The following is a 20,465-nucleotide window of genomic DNA, read 5'->3' as shown; positions in this document are numbered from 1 at the left end:
CTAACCACAAGCTGTCGGGATGCGTCAATTTTACGAGCAAAAACCTATGAGCAGGTTTATCCGAGCGTGTTTTTCAAGAGATTTTTAAAAATGTTTTTCTTTAGGAAACATGGTTTTTACACTTTTATTTTCACTAGAACTAGATCCCTTTATCATAAAAATATACAGACTAGTCACTCATTCATTTTTACACAACATAATTTTCTTATTTAGAGACATCCCTTTGTACCCCTGTTATTACCTTAAAAAAGTGTTGATTCCTTTAAGAAACATTCCTCATAATCACTCTCAATGTAATAATACTATGCATATATAATTACTTACTAACACATTTATATCATATGGCAATATCTTTTCAGTGTTTTTATAGCATATTTATGGACATGTTTCTAAAGAAGTTTAAATTACTATAAATAAGTATTAACTTGGGCTTATATATCACTCTCATAAAATACATGTAATATTTAATGCTATATATGAAAGATTTTCCAAAATATAACTCCATAGATGTGCTCAAATGGGGTGTTCCGATCAATTTGAGTGGTTGAATGACTATATTTGGACATTGGATATGAAAGTTATGTCACTTTTAAAAGTGCTGTCCAAGGTAGTTTCGCCAGCGAAACTACCTTGGGAGACTTGCTTCAAAGGGGTTTCGCTGGCGAAACTACCTAGATGGCTTGCTTCAATGAGTTTTCTTTGAAGAAACTCTTTCATGAAGATAGGTTGAGAGAGGGTTTTCAATGTCACCCCCTATTAAGTAAAAGTTGTAAGAAGGATCATAAGGGAATTTTCATAGAGAAGTCTACTCTACATGTGGGTTTCTTCAAAAGCCATCCCATTATGCTCTCACCATTCCTACAGATTCACCTAAATATTTTTGTATAAAATAGGCATTGCTATAATACTTTGCATATTTCTAAGTGAAACTATGTTTTCTTCTGATCGATTTTCGCCATGTTTATGCATAGTTGGAAGCTTTTTTTTTCCTTCGCTCGGACGCTCGGAAGATTTCGCTCAGAAAATGCTCGTCCCCAAGCTGTCGTATATGAAGGAGAGCAATATGCAGCACCATAACTCGTACGGTTCTGCGATGCAAATTGGAAAGGATGTACAAAGTAAAAGTCTATTTACATATTTATGCTAGATTCTCACTGTGTTTCTTCATACAACAAGAAGCAAGCAAAACTAGTATTATACAAAGCATGATCTCAAATTCTTGCATTATATTCTAGGTGCTGAGACTAAGCAGATAGAGAAAGGGTGGGTTGCCAGTAGTCTGGGACAGACATGGGCCTTGTATTGCCCCTGTACCCAGGTTGGTAGACCTACAGACCAGGTTGACCTGCTACAATTGGGTCAGTCTAGTCAACCCAGTCCATGCCAACCCATAAAACAAGCCCTGCTCATTCTTTCCATCAGCCTCCAATGGCAGTTCCTCAGCAGTACAGTCGAGCCTCCGTAGACTTGAAGATTAGACCAGTAGCAGCATATGCCAGGGCCCAAAACTCAGTAAAACTACAATAGATGAGTCTTCCCCATGGGCAATAGTTCATCTTACTCGATCCTTGTTCAGGCTCATGCATATGCTATGGTGGAAGGCTCCAACCACTACGTGTATCTATCTTGTATAGGCACTAGCATTGTGGAAGGACAATATCATGTTTGTATAAGATGGGATGGCAGTGAGACTCACAGGATAGGACACCATCTGAGTCTCCACACCGACAGAGTGTAGTTCATCTAGTACCTCATGTTAGAAAATGAAAATGCCACCTAAGGGTATCCTGCGAGGAAGACTGATAGATGAGCCTAGGAATCAGTCTAGTCAACCCAGTCCATGCCAACCCATAAAACTAGCCCTGCTCATTCTTTCCATCAGCCTCCAATGGCAGTTCCTCAGCAGTACAGTCGAGCCTCCATAGACTTGGAGATTAGACCAGTAGCAGCATATGCCAGGGTCCAAAACTCGGCAAAACTACAATGGATGAGTCTTCCCCATGGGTAGTAGTTCCTGCTCACAGGATAGGACACCATCTGAGTCTCCACACCGACAGAGTGTAGTTCATCTAGTACCTCATGTTAGAAAATGAAAATGCCACCTAAGGGTATCCTGCAGAGGAAGACTGATGGATGAGCCTAGGAATCACACGTGAAAGTGTTTCACTATGGAATCAAACTTCTTAACATGTGTATACTTCACAACCATTGATGTATGTGTGCAAGCCAGAATAGACAATGCATCCAAGACAAATAAAGAAGCAACACTTATATATTTCCATCTGCCACAAACTGGACACTATACAAAAGGAGATGCACAGTCCCACCAAGCCGTGGTCCTCCGATCTCACCAAAAATGTCCTACTATTTGCTTGGCATCTCTAGATCTCTGAGCCTGCATTCTCCTCTAAGCTTATGCAGACTCTTTGTCCAGTGATCCCTTCCACCTTGTTGTCCGGGTAGCCAGCCTAGGTGGGCAGCACCTCAAGCTTAGTCTGCAGCTTCTTTATGCCTCCTTCACCTCGTGAACATAGGCCCAATTAAGGCTGCCTGCTGCTCCTATCTGCTTGTCAGAAGGCTTGATGCCAATGGAGGCCCCAAGGGCCCTCTTTTATATGGCTCCAAGCCCCTCTGCAATAACCGACCAGTAGGGAGCATCCTGACCGACTTGAACAGGCCCCCCCACCGACTTTTTTCTTGCAGCCTATGAAGCCCCCCTTGGGGCACACTTCTAGAGTCAGACTTTGGCTGGCCCTGCCTGACCACGTGGCAGGCTGCCACCATCCCAGGCAGGCCTGCCCATATTCCAGCCTGTTTTCCAGGCCCATAGGCTTTCCAAACTGCCGACACATGCAGTGCCTCTGCTTCCTACAGATTATGCTTCTGTTTAGTCTTGTTCCAGGTCTTGGACAACCTCCAAACAATCCGTACTGCTCTGTACCCTGGCTGAGGTCATCCTGCCTGTCCACGCAGTCATCTCTTGCTGGTTTCCCTGCATATGCCTGTCCTTTCCATCCATGGAGAGCCTCGTGGCACTCATGTACCATTTATGCCCACCATGGTGCTCCTGAACTGCCAAGTACTTCCACTCTTAGCCTGCTGCCCACATGGCAGCCCATGTGCCACCAAGTGGCAGCCCCATGACAACTATCATTCTATGGTCCACTCCTCATATCGGGCCCGGCTCACAGATGGGGAGGTGACCAACTCTCTTCCAACACCCCCTCTACCAACCCACATTGACCTAATCCAAATCCGTCGGTGAGGATGCTCCAATACCTCCCGTGTTGTAGCCCTCTAGAACAATTTGGTGTCGTCATAGTCGTTTCCTAGCTTTTCAACTAGTGGCTCTTGCTCCGCCAGGTTCGGTTCCACTCTTGCACACTAGTCTGGTACACAGGTCCATCTTTGGCATGCTCAAGTCGAGGTAACATGACCTCGGAAGGGTTAGTCGACATTTTCCTTTTAAGGATCAATGTTTGTATTATATTTGTTTGGGCTTCATGTAAAATATAAAAAAGGAATAAGGTCAAGGTCCTTGGTATGGGTGACATGGCACTAGACTAGGTGGATCTAAGGCTAAGGGACTTTAATGCATTAAATGTGCCTAGGGGCAAATGTTTTAAAGATATCCCAAGAGAGGGGTAAATAATGCATTAAGGAAGGACCCTACATTTATGACATGTGGCATACTAGATTCATCTAGGGAGTTTTGGGGCTCGTTGGAAAAAAGCAAGCATGAGCTTTTACGTAATTAGACTATCTGGGAGCTTGCTACCAACGAGGTTGGCTGGGAGGAGAAACCAAGTGCCCGTGCCCATGATTGGACGATAAGCAAGATTTGATTGTGTTAATTGGTATCAGAGCGCTCAGGCTGGATAAGGGGATTCATACGAGTTGCGTACAAAGGGAGCACAGGTTGTATTGGGCGTGTGATGACGCACGACGAGTGCTATCAGGTGGTCACGGGATTAACTGACGCATTGAAGGACCGACTGGGCAATACTGTGGAAACGCTGCCACAGGAAGGAGACGGACGACGATACAGCCAAGCTGCTGGTTACCTGGGTCGTGTAGGTGATGGCGCAGCTGTGGGGTCACAGACGTCATCGCAGGTTCATACCTGGTATCACGCAAAGGAATTCGGGACGAGGACTCCGGGATATTGCAGGAGCGTACGGTTCACATAGGAATCTCGGAAGACAGGCATGAAGCAATTTTGGACACCCGCTGGTCTACAGCTAGCTTAGGGCCAGGGAATTTTGGCCCGTGATACTTGCGTCGTTCTAACATCGAGAAGCCCACTTTAATCATGAAAAAAAAAAAGAGCTGGCAATAGACGAGATTTACAGAGGATTGTGAAGCTCCGACTGCGAACTACCATAGATCGTTGACATTGGGCCTACGTCGAAAAATTCGATCGACAGAGGGCCACAGCGTTGCCTAGCTCGAGGCCCTGCGCATGAACAGTCCCTTAGAAGCACAAAGCGTGTGTTGTTCGCGTGGATATACCAGGGGCTTTCGATTCTTTTTCCCCTCTATTTTATTTGGTTAAATTTCTAAAGCTTTGAGGTGTGTGAGCTGGATTGGGAGCAAAATTATGCTTTTGGATTTAAGGGTTTGAGTCAACTTAGATTGCAGGAGTTTCCCTAGTATAGGGAAAAAACGGGTTTAATTACAATGTGATATATGCTTGGTCAGCTGTAAAGTTGAAAGTTGGATTTTCGATTTGTAATTACAATTTCAAGCGGTGTTTTATTATTATTATTATTTTATTTTTTTTTAAACACCCATTGACCTGAATGGAAGTAGAAGAAGAAGCTTCCAGGATGGATCCCATAGAGTCGGGAGTCCGGCCGACCCCGCAGGTGTCGCGCCCAACAGGTCATACACTGTCTGGCAGAATTGCAATGTTAGAGGATGCCTTGCAACAGATTTTAGCGCAACAGTTACAAACAAATGTGGGGCAGTCTGAACTCAGGAAAATGGTGCATAGTATGTCTGCCAGACCATCTCGTGAGGAGAAAGGTAAATATCCTATGGAACCGGAGTCCAACGTTCATATGGTCGAGCCTAGGAGAGCTAAGGTGCCTAATATTGCCAATTATAGGCCAGAAAAGTATTCTGGTCGGATGTCTGACCGTAGTTCCGATATCATTGACACCTGGTTACACAAATGGGACGAGGCATTCGCCATTTGTGAAATCAGGAATGATATGAAGAAAATCCGCGAGGCCACCCATGTTGTTTAATGAGGCAGTGGATAGCTGGTGGATAAAACAGCAGAAAGATAGAGTAGCATCCACTACCTGGGAGGGGTTTAAAAAGGAATTTAGAAAACACTTCCTACCTCCTGACAAAGCATCTCGAGCTTGGAATCAGTATCGAAACCTTTGTCAAAGAAATTTATCAGTGGCGGAATACACTGATAAATTCAGAGAAAGTGTAATGAAGGTTAATGAACCCCTACCTCAGTCAATCCAAGTAAAAGATTTTATCTTTGGATTGAATGATCGAATCAAGATGGAAGTTCGGGCTAAGTATGCGAACACGCTAGATGAAGCAATTGCCATAGCCCTGAACTATAAAGATGCAAAAGGGAACAGACCAAGTGGGTTTGTGTAGGTTGGGACTCAGTATGGGTACCCGAAGAAAACTGGGTTTAAGAAGAAGTGGATTAGCAAAGGGGGTGCCTCACAGTCTAGTGGTCAAGCCAAGCAGGCGAAACTAGTTGAGACTCCTAAATCAAGTACCACCATTGGAATGAAAAGAAAAGTAACACCAATGGCAGCCCGGGCTTAGTCGAAGTCCTCTTTAAACCCAGAGCAAAGGGAAAAAGCGAGGAGAGAAGGCTTGTGTTTTGGTTGGCTTCAGCCTCATCAGTCGAAAGATTGTCCACGGAACAAAGATCGTCGGATGGCTGAGATGATGGTCTCAGAATGCGACGTGGAAATGGAGGGAAGTCCCAGAGCAAAACAGATGCAGATTCAGCTAGCGGGATCTTCTCAAAGGTCAGTACCTTTTTTGTTATGTGTGTCTGTTGCTAAGTTAGTAACTAGTGCACCTGATAACATCCTGTCAAAGCCCGCAACAACGGGGTATACAGCCTTTAATGATACGGAGTTAATTAAGATGAAAGGGCAAGTAGCTAATCATCAGGTCATTGTGTTGTTTGACTCAGCGTCAACGCACAATGTAATTAACTCCAAGCTCGTAAAGAGGCTGAAACTAAAAACTAGCCCATCTGACTATGCATATACAGTCAGGATGGTAGATGGAAGTTCAACTGAAGTATGGGACCAAAGGGTTACCCAGTTGGAGCTTAGAATTCAGGACTATGCTGAGAAGCTTGATTAAGCTTGCTCATGCAGACATAGCCCTGGGTAAGGCTTGGCATTCTAGGAAGAATCCAGCCATAGATTAGAAGAAGCACATTTATCAATTCAAGATGAATGATGTGCTGTATGTCTTACGAGGTAAAAGAGATATACCTCAAGGACCGTTGGTTTCCGTGATGGAAATTCAAAAAGCTCAAGAAGAGTTTTTATTTCTTTGTATAGCATCGGTAGAGCCGATTGATGATTCTTCGACTAGCACCGATGTTGCTCAAAGTGGAGAGATGGCCAAGCTGGCTGATCAAATAACAGAGGAGTTCTCTGATTGTTTTAGGGATGAGCTACCTTATGGGTTACCTCCAGAGCGGAATGTTCAGCATAAGATTGAACTAATCCCGCGGGCAAAGCCTGTAAATAGACCTCTCTATAGGTTGAGTTTTACTGAAGAGGCGGAGGTGCGAAGACAACTGGAAGAATACCTCAAGTTGGGGCAGATTCAACCAAGTTTCTCACCTTTTGCTTCGCCAGTGATATTAAAGAAGAAGAAAGATGATACTTTTCGTCTCTGTATAGATTACAGAGCATTGAATAATCTCACTATTAAGCACAGGTATCCGATGGCTCGGATCGATGATTTGCTAGATGCATTACATGGGGCCGTAATTTTCAGTAAGATAGATCTTAACTGTGGCTACCATCAGATCCGTATTAGAGCCGAGGATGTGCATAAAACCGCTTTTAGAAGCAGGTTTGGACATTATGAGTTTTTGGTAATGCCCTTTGGACTTACCAATGCTCCAGCTACATTCGTCATGCTTATGAACGATTTACTATGTCTGTATATCGGAAAGTTTGTAGTACACTTTATTGACGATATTCTGGTATTCAGTAAGAGTATTACTGAGCATTATGAACACTTAAGAATAGTGTTCAGTACTTTGAGGAAAGCCAGTCTTTATGTAAATAAAAAGAAAACTCTACTGTGTATGGTAAGACTTGAATATTTAGGATTCATAATTACTCCTGAGGGGGTAGAAATGGATCCAAAGAAAGTGGCTGCGATACTGACTTCGCCAATCCCTCAGAGTTTGACCGCTTTGCGATCATTCTTGGGAATTGTCCAATTTTATCGAAAGCATATCAAAGGATATTCCGAAATAGTATCGCCATTGACTGATCTGACCTCAGATAAAGTACCTTTTATACGGGGACAGAATCAACAGGAAAGTTTTAACACCATAAAACAAGCTGTGGTCTCAGGACCGGGTCTCAGGACCGGTGTTAAAAATAGTTGATCCCCAGAAACCGTTTTTCCTTGAAACCGATGCAAGTGGCATTGCGGTAGGAGCAGTTCTTCTCCAAGAGGGAAGGCCAGTAGCCTTTTAAAGCAAGAAGCTTTCTCCCTCTCAACGAAATTGGCCAACTCATTAATTAGAGTTGTATGTTGTTGTCCATGCTTTGAAAACATAGAGACATTATTTGTATGGATCAGAGTTTTATGTGGATGTTGATCATGATACTCTGAAACATTTTTGTAAACAACCTGACTTGAGAGACTGCCAAGCTAGGTGGGTAGAACTCATGCCGGAGTTTAACTTAATGATCAAGTACCGAAGAGGAAAGGATAATAAAGTTGTTGATGCGTTGTCACGCATTATGCCTAACATGAGTTTCACGATGTTAGAGAGCGCTCTAATGACCAAGATTAAAGAAACTCAAAAGGTGGATGAGTTCGTCCAGAGCCTTTGGCCTAAGGCTCATGTATTAAAACCCGGGGAAAAGGATGACCTGGCATCCAGAAAAGGCCAAACTTATGCAAGATATGCCATAAGGGATGGTATGCTGAAAAGAAATGGCAAGGTAGTAGTACCTAATCAAAATTATCTCAGGCAGAGAGTCATTTAACAATGCCATGATAGCCCATGTGCGGAACATCCAGGAGTCGAGAAGATATATGATCTCGTGAAGCGAGATTTCTTTTGGCCAAAGATGAAAAAGCATATTCATGAATATGTGACACGTTGTTTTTCGTGTCAGGTAAGTAAGGCAGAATGGGTGAAGCCACCCGGACTTTTACAGCCCTTGGAGATACCACTAAGTGGGAGAGCAATTCCATGGACTTTATTATAGGTTTGCCTACGACACAAGGTGGATATGATTCTATCCTTGTGGTGGTTGATCGTCTTACCAAGATGGCTCACTTCATTCCAACTAGAGATTCTGTTAGTGCCCCGCAAGTGGCAGATTTGTTTATTAGACATATATTTCGTCTGCATGGATTACCCAAATCCATAGTGTCAGACAGAGATGTCAAATTTACCGGTCATTTTTGGACTGCGGTATTTGAGACACTAAGGACTGAGTTGGGAATGAGTAGTGGCGATCATCCAGAAACGGATGGTCAGACAGAAAGAATCAACCAAATTTTAGAAGATATGCTTAGAGGATATGTGCCATTGAGGCAACATACATGGGACAAGTGGTTGCCATTGTTAGAATTTGCCTACAATGATAGAAAACATTCCTCTACAAGGTTCAGTCCGTTTGAGCTGAACTATGGTTATAGACCAGCGAATCCAACTATAGTTGGAGTACCTCAGAAAGTGCCTAGTGCCGCGAACTTTGTAGTTCAGATGCGAGAGATGCTAGCACTTGCGAGAGCTAACATCCGCCAAGCTATGGATAGAGCTAAGGTGTATGCGGATGAAAACCGATCCGCTAGAGAATTTAAGGAAGGAGAAAAAGTTTTTCTCAGAGTTCCTTCGCACTCTTAAGTCTTTGACTGCATGAGAGTGTACTAAGTTATCACCTCAATATTGTGGGCCATGGTTAATTCTAAAAAGAATAGTCAAGGTAGCCTATAAATTAGAATTGTCACAGGGTTGTAAGGTGCACCCAGTGTTTCATGTTTCTCGTTTAAAGAAATTTTTGCATACAGGTGACTCACTAATTGAAGGTGTTGTTTTGTTTCAGGAGATAGAGGATAATGCAAGACACAAACCAACAGGAATCCTGGACCGAGGAACAACGCAAGTACGCAATCGGAAGATACCCACGGTGTTGGTTGCATGGCATGGTCTACCTCTATCAGAAGCTACCTAAGAATCCGTATACCAGTTACGGAGAGTGTTCCCCGACTTTATCATCAAGGACGCTGATGTTGAAGAGGGAAGGAATGTTATGCTCAAGTCGAGGTAACATGACCTCGGAAGGGTCAGTCGGCATTTTCCTTTTAAGGATCAATGTTTGTATTATATTTGTTTGGGCTTCATGTAAAAGATCAAAAAGGAATAAGGTCAAGGTCCTTGGTGTGGGTGACATGGCACTAGACTAGGTGGATCTAAGGCTAAGGGACTTTAATGCATTAAATATGCCTAGGGGCAAATGTTTTAAAGATATCCCAAGAGAGGGGTAAATAATGCATTAAGGAAGGACCCTACATTTATGACATGTGGCATACTAGATTCATCTAGGGAGTTTTGGGGCTCGTTGGAAAAAAGCAAGCATGAGCTTTTACGTAATCAGACTATCTGGGAGCTTGCTACCAACGAGGTTGACTGGGAGGAGAAACCAAGTGCCCGTGCCCGTGATTGGACGATAAGCAGGAAGAAATCAGATTTGATTGTGTTACATGATGACACCACTATCACGGGGACGTGGTGGTGATGGTGAAGTGTATAAACTAACCGTCATTGAATTTAGCCTAGGGTACTAGGCTAGGGGCCTTAGTTAATGCCCAAAAGGTACCTATGATTTCATGTGCAATAAGTGCAACTCCTAGTGCTATTAGAGTGGTTTGAATTTCTAAGGTCATTGGTTTGGTTCAATGGGGTCATTCTTTAAAAACTGACCCCCTAGAAATCCTACAAATTAGGGTCATTGGTTCCCAAGCATTAGGGTCATGGTGTGCACTTTCTGTTGTTGGCATGCTTCCTGGACCTAGACGCCTCCATCTGGGCCACTTTTGAAGTTTTTCTCAACTTTCTTCGCGACAGAAGTCTTCCTTTCTTAATTCTGAAGCCATATTCTTCGACGCCTCACTCCTCGCCTCTGTCGGGTGCAAGGCGCACTGAGTTCTGAGGTGTTTGTGGGCTGAAAATTCCATTCTAGTGGATGCATTCATGGCGGATTTGCTACAGCTTACTGGACGCTCTCTATTCTGATCTTTTCTGGTGTTGTAAGACACTTATAAGCAGCTCCCTCCTACCAAAGTTTGATGTCTGTTATTCAACCTACTTCTGGAGCTGTTTCGGGCTGAAACAGGCTCTTTCTGTTGGCTGAATTCTCATCTTCTCTTCCTACTCTATGCTGCAGCCATTCTTACTGAGTTTCTGCAAGGTTTGAAGCCCTGCCGTTGGCCCAGGAGAGGATTGGGGCACTGGTTGTGATACTCTCTTCCTGGGGATGCAGTGGCTAGCCTTGGGCTCAATAATGGCTTGGATATGAGTGAATGCATTGCTTGGCATGCTGTCAGATTGGTCTACTTGTGATTATGCATGACTACTGAAAGGAACCAAAGGAATAGCATTGGGAGTTGGTCACTAGCACAGCCACCGGTTGGCATTGTACTAGGTTGCACCCGCGGGTGAGCTCTTAAAGGGAGTCCCCTTGTATTTTTGAGCTAACCAGTAATTAAATAAATATTGCAAGGGGCGCCAAGTGTTGGGGCCAACAGGTGTCACTCTTCATGCTTCTAAGCAGGGGCATTCTAGCCTCCCTTTGTTAAATGGTTCAATGATGCTATACAGTGAAGTTTTATGCTCTGAGATTTGTTTGAGGACAATCGAGTTGGCTGTATTTTCAGTTTTGTCAGATAGTAGAGACAGTTACACCGCCCTTTGTGATCAAAGGCTGGTTACACCACCACCTTCAGCCACGAACCCGCCTTCGAACTTGGGCACTCCAAGTACCAGTATCCTCTAGCTGTCCCCTTCATGATGGGTGAACAACCTTGCCAAACTTACCCTCGCCCTTGCCTTTGCTCCTACTAGGGCCTTGTCATCCTTATCCGTACCATCGCACTTCTTTTCCCGATCTTCTTGCAGCAGCAATGGAACCAGCTCCTTGAAAGCCACCGGCGCCGCCCTCTGCCCTGCAATCGTTGTAGTCACAAAACTATTATAGCTCCGAGGAAACTATACTAGTTTTGTGACTATTATAGCCTTGCCATCCTGGTCGAGCTCGTCCTTTGACCGACTGCCACCAGCTAATACCACACCATCTTCATCTTGGTGATGTGTTCATGCCATATACATCCGTCTCGAGGTCCAAGCTTCTCACCTCGTTGTTGAGCTCAATACAGGTCCCTCAATGTTGACCAAGCCTCTAAAGAAGAGTTCGCTATATGTATGTGAGGAAGCACCATATTTGCCGTCGTACCCACAATGATAGCCGGGGCTTCCGCATCATGGATCTACCATGTCTCACTTAAACAAGGTCCTCGGGTGTTGACACTGTTGCCGTAGTTGATGTGGCTGGAGTAGTTACGGTACCCACCTAGGCTGTCTATAGGCTAGCTTCAAGAGGTAAAGAGTTTTAGAGTGTCATACACCTGCCTGAACTTGAGCCTCCCATGGGTAGACGCCTGCCTGAACCTGAGCCTCCCACCCCGGGAAAAGGAGATGCAGAGTCCCACCAAACCATGGTCCTCCGATCTTACAAAAAAGGTCCTCCTCCTATCTGCCTGACAGCTCTAGATCTCTGAGCCTGCATTCTCCTCTTAGCTTATGTAGACTCCTTGTGCAGTGATCCCTTCCTCCTTGTTGTCCGGGTAGCCAGCCTAGGTGGGCAGCTCCTAAAGCTTAGTCTTAACATGGGGCCAAACTAAGGCTGCCTGCTGCTCCTATCTGCTTGTCAGAGGGCTGCTCCAAGCAATGCCACTGGAGGCCCCAAGGTCCCCCTTTTATAAGGCTCCAAGCCCCTCGGGAATAACCAGACCCTCGCGTCCCAGAGGCTCAAGGCAGTCACGCACAAATTACGGGAGTCGCAAATCAAAAGTCCCAAAATTTCACGTCCTCGTGACACGTACAGCCCCTGACCTCCATTCATTTTTAACCTTAAAAGGTATTTCCTGCTGTTCTGCTTGAAATGCTATCCTAGGCTAGCTACCCTCTGCTAATTGCACATTTTCCACTTCAGTTTATTGTCAATTACTGTTTATGATCTGGGGATAGGGAATAGTTCAGTCAGGGTCAGTTTGGTTACAGCTAGCCAAAAATAGTGTTAGTCTTGTTGCAAATATTTGAAAAAGATGGCAAGTGAAACTACACATATGCCATGAGAACGGACTGCAATATCCGAAAACGGACATGTGATGGCCTATAGACAGTTTCCAATAGTCTATCTAATGAAAAAGATTTTGTAGTACGCAAAGCTTTTCTTGTGGCAAAGAAATATGCAGGTAGCCCAAATGACGCACAATTTAATTAAAGGGCAACACAAGTCCAGGCCACAAAATTCACACTCGTGCGATGACAGTCACACTGGTGCAAAAAGGCAGGAGTTTGGATTTCGCAAAATTCACTTTTAACTCAGCTGCAAGATCAGACAGATCAAGCACCTGCATAAGATGCCGAAGATCAGAGTTTCTTAAGACAAAATAAGGAATCATCTACAAAAGCATGGCTGACAAAAGGAGCACTTCCAAGAAAATCAATGCCATCCAAACACCGCTGTGAAACCAAGGCATCCATATGCATCAGGAGCAGATGAGTAGCAATGGCAAAAAGCAAAGCATTGAGAGCGCAGCCCTGAGAAGCTGAACGTCCCAATGTCTAGGGAGAGTAAAAGGGCATCAGACAAGAGGCAAGATGCCATGCCATACTAATAAAGCCAATAAACCACTCTTCGCATTTTGGGTCCAAAGCCCATCCACCGCCGCATGACATCTGTGATGAAATCCCATCTGACAGTATAAAAAGCCTTTTCAATGTCCAGCTTATAAACCACGGGCATCAACGTGATAGGGCACCAATCTGACAAATATTTGCATAAAGGATTTTTGGGAATCAACCGTAACAATGCCTTTTCCAGGACAAAGGCGAGCGCACACACACACGACAGACAAACCAAAACACATACACAAACAAAAAACGCACATTCGATACAAGGGGGGAAAAACCAGTTCCCCCTCCCCCAAAAAGGCAACCCAGATATTTGAAAATTTCCACACAAAAAAAAGTCTTTTTTTTTAAATGATGTTTCACTTGGAAGTGCCATGTTTCACACATTTCAACATGACGAAACACGTTTTTTGGTAACTATGAGTGAGCTTATAGCTCCCCACTAATAGGACAAGGGCTTCATTTTGAAGTTCTAGCGATGCACATTTTGTGGATGCTGCTTGGATGAGCAACTTATGTGATGAAGATGAACCTAATAGCTTTGAGGATGGATTACTACATTATTATTTAGGAGTTCATTTTATGCAGTCAAAGGAGGGCCTTGTCATGAAATAGTCCAAGCATATCCAAAGCCTGCCACACATGTTCAGAAAGCAAATTTATAAGCCAATTCAACTCTAGTTGAACCTGGTCTCAAGCTGTCAATGTATGACGGCAGTGAATCTGTTGATGCCACTCTATACCAGGCTGTTGGCTGCCTCATTCACCTATGCACCACACATCCTAACATTCAGTTTGGGTTGTTACAGATGAGCAGATTATACACAACCCTAAGACCACACATTACTATGCATTTAAGTGCATTTTCAGATACATGCGAGGCACCCAGCATCTTGGATTGTTCTATGCCAAGGGAGTGGTTTTCAATTTCATGCATTCAATGATTTGGATTGGGCTGGTGATTATGATGGTAGGCAATCCACAACAGTTGAGTAAATACGTAAGAGGATTTTGGGAGGTCTACATGTAAGTTAGCAGTCACCCACTCCTATTCTCGATGGCATTAAAAGTGCTCTTGCAGAAGCACGGAATCCTGTGTTACACAGTGAGATATGCTCTCACTGTGTCAGAGAGAGATTACATGCAAAAGAGATCAGCCCGATCTATTGTCTTACACAAGACAATGTTGCAGATCTTTTCACCGAGGCACTATCCAGAGAAAGTCTTCTTTCCGCAACGCTTTGGGATTGATACCTTGTGGTGATATTGATCTACTTTCCTGTACATGTTCACAGTAACATTACAGGGGGGATTTGGTAGATTATGGTAGTGCGGTATAAACACACCCTTGGGGCACTTTTCTGTCCAGTTAGGAGGATGTTTCCCCTAGGATTAGTATTAGGGCTGGCTCCTTTGTAGAGGATAAATTCCTCATTTTGGTCATTCTTTAAAGCACAGCTCTTCCATTCTCAATGTTGGAAAGGTCACCTCCCCATCTGTAAGCCCCCAAATGAGGAGAGCATGGGGGAGGGAGACCTAGGGCAAGGTATGCAGGGTCATAGCCTGCAAACAGGCCCTGGACATGGCGGGTGACATCAGCAAGTGTACAGCCACTGTACGGATCAGTATGGGCTGCTGCAGGGCAGTGTACAGAAGGTGTGCAGGGTGCACCAGGGTCCAGACAAGGGCTGAGCAGAGGCGGATCAGCAGCAGCATGGAGTCACACAGGGCTGGCAGGTGGCGGGGTAACCAGTCCAAAGGGGCTGGGCCCTGCATGGAACAAAGGGGCAGCAAAGGGCCCTAAATAGGGCTGGATAGGCAGCCAACCATCTGGTTGGTTGGTTAGGGCTGCTACAGACCAGCCAGTCGGCCCAATTAGGGCTGGCTGGTCGGTTGGTTCTGGAGGGCCTTGCGCCCTATATAAGGAGGGCCTTTGTGCCCTCATATCTCATCATCTGGAGCGGCCCTCTGACAGCAGGCAGGAGCAGCAAGAAGGCTAGCCTTGGGCCTATCTACAGGAGGTGAAGGTTACCCTGAAGGCGCTGCAGACTAGCTTGAGTGGCAGCCCACCTAGGCTGGTTTCCAGACAGCAAGGTGGAGAAGATCTTTGGTCGGAAAGTCTACTTACGCTCGAGGTGGAGCACGCGAGCTCGAGTCTAGAGATACCCGGCAGATAGAAGAAGGACCTTGTGGTAAGATCAGAGGACCATGGGACTCTGGATCTCTCTCTTTTGTATTGTGTCCATAGCTTTGGACGGGAATATATTATTTTGGTGGTTTCTCTATCTGGCTGGTTCTTTGTCTATTGATGAGCCTGCACATCTCTTCTATGCACATTAAGTTAAGAAGTTTGTGATTCCACACCCCACACACTGTGTGAGCTCCCGGGCAATTCTATCAGTCTTCCGCTGTGCATACCCTCTGTTGGGTCATTTCTAACACTCAATACATCTCCACGTTTTTTGTGTTCTCCTCTCACCCCCATTTCCAACATTATTGTCCTAGGTGAAACTCTGACAATGTTGACCACGTACTGTTCTTAGGTTTGGAATGGCATTCCATTTTCATATTCCAAGTTCTCTAAATCATGCTTTAAAATGCAAAAAGAAAAGACATGTGGAAATTTGTGTTTGCTCTTCGTATGTCAATGGAAAAGCTTCATGCAAAGCCTATGACCAATGCACAATTTGGTTCTCTTAGGAGAGATGAGATGAAAGGAAATTTTCCTACAAAATCAAATTAACACTCATAAATTTCAGCAAATCAAACATGTGTAAACAAACTTCCAGCTGCAAAAAGAAACACAGCCTAAGGTCCAAACTTATATTCCACCAACCACTTTAAAACTATGCCACACTGCGCACAAACTTAGAGGTACCTGCAAAGCGAGAATTTCCAATTCAGCTTCAGGGGCCCAATCAGAGGGGAAACTTCCGGATCATCAGGAACAACCTGCAGTGACAGAGCAGCCCCCTGGATGGATAAAACTGCATTGTTACCAACCTGTTCATGTTCAAAAGAAGTTTCAACTTTTGAATCCCTATGAAGCTGAGGACTTGGAGGCTTCCTCAGCCATGCTTTGGTGTCTCTTAGCTGAGACCATGAACTCCTCGAAGAACTGGCTTTGCCAGAATTTCCGGCTGGAATAATATTTTCCTCTACCCGAGCAGGCCAGACATTTGCCTCCCAAAGTCCAAAACCGAGGACCAGAACAGACCCTTTGCACATTTCTGTTTCTGAAAGCCTTCCTTTTGTGCCCTTGCCGGTCCCTTGGGCATCCAAAGAAAAGCCAGATAAGCGAACCTTTGGGCTTTCAATAGCTGCTGAAAGCCATATCTTTCTTTTGAAGACAATCCCAGAAATGAACTGTTTTATCCATTCGGCGTAGAAGGCTTCCCACTCATTGCCTCTTAATTTCCAAGGCCTTTCAGAGCTCATAGTCCGAGAAGACTGTTTATCAGCACGCAAGATCTCCAGAAATTTCAAGAGCAAAGATACGATGTGGGTACAGGATGTGCCATCAAGGTTGCAGTCCAAGCCACCGACAGCCAATGCACACTTCACCACTCCAGGACTTAGGTCTGCATAGCTTGAGTCTATGCAAGGGCTCTCAAGCTCGATTGATAAGAATGGCCTTGAACTACCATCTACGGACATTTTTGAAAAAGCACCATCCAGATTTGCCCCTCCATGCCCTGATTCTGACAACGTTGTTCCATGCAAATATTTGGCTTTCAAATAATCCTTCGCCCTTTGAGATGATGCTGTGCAAGGTGCCGGGCCACTTACAAGGAACTTTACTACGTCAACTTTCTTCAATACCGATCTTTGGCCCTCCCCATGAGCTGATTCCTCATAAGAATGAATAGAAATGGCAGAAAGTGTTTCTCCCTGAACATGCGCGCATATTAATTCCAGCTGCAGCTTACTGAGATTGGTCCGGTAAGCCAAGCATAAACTGTCCCATGTGAAACGAACAGTTGGGAGGATTGCCAACCCAGTAGCTTCCATTGAAGATTTCTCATCAGCATTCTTTGAGTTTATGATGCCATCACCAGGAGGAAAATCTGGTGATACAGAAAAAATAAGGGAGCCTCTGTGAAATATGGTAGAAAAGCTTGCAGCCCAATTTATTTTGCTGAACTTGGGTTCCTCAATTTTGGAAACAAAACCCGAGTGCCCTGTTGCAGCATGGCCAGATTCGTCCTGTAACTGACCACCAAACGAGCTTTCAGCAATAGCTCTTCTACTACAAGCCAAACTTTGAGCCATATATTTACAGAGAAGCCCACATAAAACACAAAAGCACTCCCAAGCTCTCTTCAATGCGGCAAAAATTGGATGCAGGAGATAGAGGGCATCCTCCCATCTTGTAATACCAGTGAATGTTGCGGTTAAGCCACGTTCTTGTTTAGCTGCTAACGCTTTACATCGGGCTACACACCTAGCCAATGTTATTGCCTCCACCGGCATCACTTGTTCCAAGAGTGAGATCTCATTTACAAGTATCTTCAATGCTGATTTCTTGCCTTCAAGGCTCAACCGTCGATGCTCATCGGGAAACCCCCAACCTGCTTCACCAAGCCAAGAGGCATAAAGCTGAGCATATCTATGCCGCAACATCTTTGCTTCTAAAACGTTCTTCAATCTTCTCCTCCCGAAACCACCGATGAGGCGTTCAACTGCCTTATGCCAAAGGCATCTACCACGTCTATCAGTACATTGACCTGTCTCTTTGCTATAGTCATGACTCGTTTTACAATTGGGAATTCCCGTACTTGGCGCACCCTGAAACTGGCTAACAATCGACAGAAGAGCTTCAACGTCTACAAGATTAAGTCGAAGTATCGTTTCGACCACACCTGCATCCATGCTCTTTAGTTGACTGTCACGAAATTTCGCAATCAATAACACTTCATCCCAAAACAATGTGCATCTACTCGTCTTGTACAAGTCGTCTCCAACCATGACCTGTCCACTGTCTCTTCCTGCTCCTGCGCTGATAGATGGGATGGGCTCCCCCGATACAGTAACCGGTTGCAGGCACAAGTCTCGGATGGTGCAACTTTTACAGAGCGGTCGCTCTGCGCGCCTTAATGCATCAACCACTCCGATAATCACCGCACCACCAAGCCCACCCGTCCTGCCAGCGCTGTCAGTAAGCCCTTCCTCCACCGTCAAAGATTGTGAAAATATGGAGTAACAATGAATATGGCCATCGATGGCATTCGACTGCAACTCGACGGCAACATCGTGCAACTCAATTCGGATTGCTTCAAGTAGTAAACCCATCCAGAATATCTTGGAAACGCTGCTGGAGGTATCTTCTTTGGCAAGGCTTTCAACTGCTGCATGCACAGCAGCACCCTGTAATGGAGGACGTTCATCACCCATACAACCCATGATATCCAATACGTCGTTTAATCGTAAACAGTCGACGAGCGAAAGACATTGCAATGCACAATAAAGAGCTACTCTTATCTTTTGCATAAAATACCTGAGGATCGAGGGTAGACATGAGTTGTCTTCTCTGCTCATTGTCAGTCCGTCTTCGCTGAGAAGTCCAAAATTCATCTTCCAGAGGCCTTGAAAACAGAAAAAAAAACTTTCAATGACGTACTTAAACTAGAACAAACAAGGTGCACTATTGATCCAACAAACGTAAAATCGTTGGAAGAAACAAGGTGCAATCCCAACCAAAAAACGAGCTCGTAAGTAGGTTGTGCGAAGGAAACCTGGGCTTGCCGAGGAGGCGCAAACCGCGGAGCTCAAGGAAGATGCCTGGGGAGCGGAAGAAAGAGACGGTGAGCGTGGCGCGCTGGAGGCGAGCGTGGAGCAGGACGAAGGGGGAGGAGGCGAAAAGGGAAGAATTAATGGAGGAGCAATCGAATTCGAGGGAGGGAAATTCCAAGACGAGCTGGGAGAATTGAAGGCGAAGGAGGAGGGGGGAGAGGAGGTGGTGGTGGAGGAGCCAAGGACGGAGCAAGGAAGCGAGGGAGCGTTGGAGGAAATGGAGGAGGCCCATGGCGAAACCCTAGCTCTCAATCGCCATAGCCAATCTTCTGCTGCTGCTTCTTCTGCTTAATCTTCTTCTTCTTCTTCTTCTTCTTCTTTGCTCCTACACACACACACAGTCCCTTTGGCATCCACCCTATGTGTCTTCCTCTCCCTTCGCCACGTTTTCCCTTTCCATTGGCCTTACCATATCCCATGAGTCCCTTTCCCACAGTCAGCATGCTCAAGGTTCATGGACGCTCAAGATTGCCCGCCCACGGTTGAGATGCATTCCTGAGTGAGACACAGAGAGAGAGAGAGAGAGAAAGAGAGAGGGGGGGTGAAGGTTGGGCCGGCTTGGGTGCCCATAGTGTGTAAACACCCTTAGGTAGGGTTCACTTCCTAGCAAAAACGATATCTGCGAATAGCATGCTTCCATGTCAATCGTCCGCCCTCCCATGGTTTCACATATGGACACGGACATGCTTATTTGGCATCCCAATAAAGTTTGGACAGAGGATTTTTTTTTGGGCGGCAGTCCAAGGCCGCCCAAAAACTAAAAATTGCAGGCAATCATAACCACTTGGCCACTTCTCATTTTGCTGATATAGTTAAATTTAGATGTTTGTCCGGTGCCCATTTGTGAATGTGCTTATGCCCAAGCTCCCCCTTAGCCGCCGCCGAACATGTAAGGCCCATGGTCCAATGTCCGGCGCCCGTTTGTGAAACCTCCCTTAGGGTGTTTACAAACTTGCGCACCATGGGCCCTACCCACAGATCATGGATCACCATATGCATTCAATGCACCGTAGGCAGGCTTGGGTGGTTCTAATCAGTAAACACCCTAAGGGTCTTTAGAGGCCGTCATAAACTACCCAAAGGGTGCCCATTGTTGGGGCACTTAGAAAATGGGACACGCGGGTACATATACATCACCCGCCTAAACATGGCATTAAAAATTTGAACATCCCATTTATTGGATTCATTTAGCGGGAAAGCAAGCCATTGGCTAGAAGAATGGGTGCCCATCCATGGGCAACCAAAGTTGGTTGCCAAGGATGGGGAGATTTTGGGCATGACATGGCAACCAAGTAGGACATAAGAGAAGAGTGTGGTGTGTAAACGCCTGCCATTGGTTTTCTTTTTTTCCATTGGCTCTGAGGATTGTGTATCCTCAGTGTGTAAAGACCCTAAGAAGCACAATCATCATGCTTCATAAGGGCCCTCACGTGGGTCATTTAGACATTGATCCTGGGAATCAACACCCAACAACAAAAGTCACTCCCGTATAACC

At 45.2% G+C, this 20,465-nt stretch overlaps 1 protein-coding gene across 1 annotated transcript in view; it reads right to left on the bottom strand.

Moving 5' to 3' along the window:
• The window catches only part of LOC147893744 (vacuolar protein sorting-associated protein, putative (DUF1162)), a 215,327-nt gene extending 196,074 nt beyond the window's left edge, over positions 1 to 19,253 (bottom strand). Inside the window, exons 1-3 of the mRNA XM_087385903.1 lie at positions 18,913 to 19,253; positions 18,675 to 18,762; positions 16,056 to 18,544 (exon numbers count right to left, since the gene is read on the bottom strand). Coding sequence (XP_087242029.1) covers positions 16,056 to 18,544; positions 18,675 to 18,762; positions 18,913 to 19,202 — 2,867 coding nt within the window. The 5' untranslated portion in view covers positions 19,203 to 19,253. The remainder of the gene's footprint in view (positions 1 to 16,055; positions 18,545 to 18,674; positions 18,763 to 18,912) is intronic.
• Positions 19,254 to 20,465: the final 1,212 nt, after the last annotated feature.

Source organism: Dipteris shenzhenensis, chromosome 15 (assembly GCF_047967505.1).
Source record: "Dipteris shenzhenensis isolate YYH24624 ecotype China chromosome 15, Dip_SZ_1.0, whole genome shotgun sequence".
NCBI lineage: Eukaryota > Viridiplantae > Streptophyta > Polypodiopsida > Gleicheniales > Dipteridaceae > Dipteris > Dipteris shenzhenensis.
The sequence above is the reverse complement of the archived record's forward strand: the minus strand, read 5'-3'. Positions and strand labels throughout refer to the sequence as shown.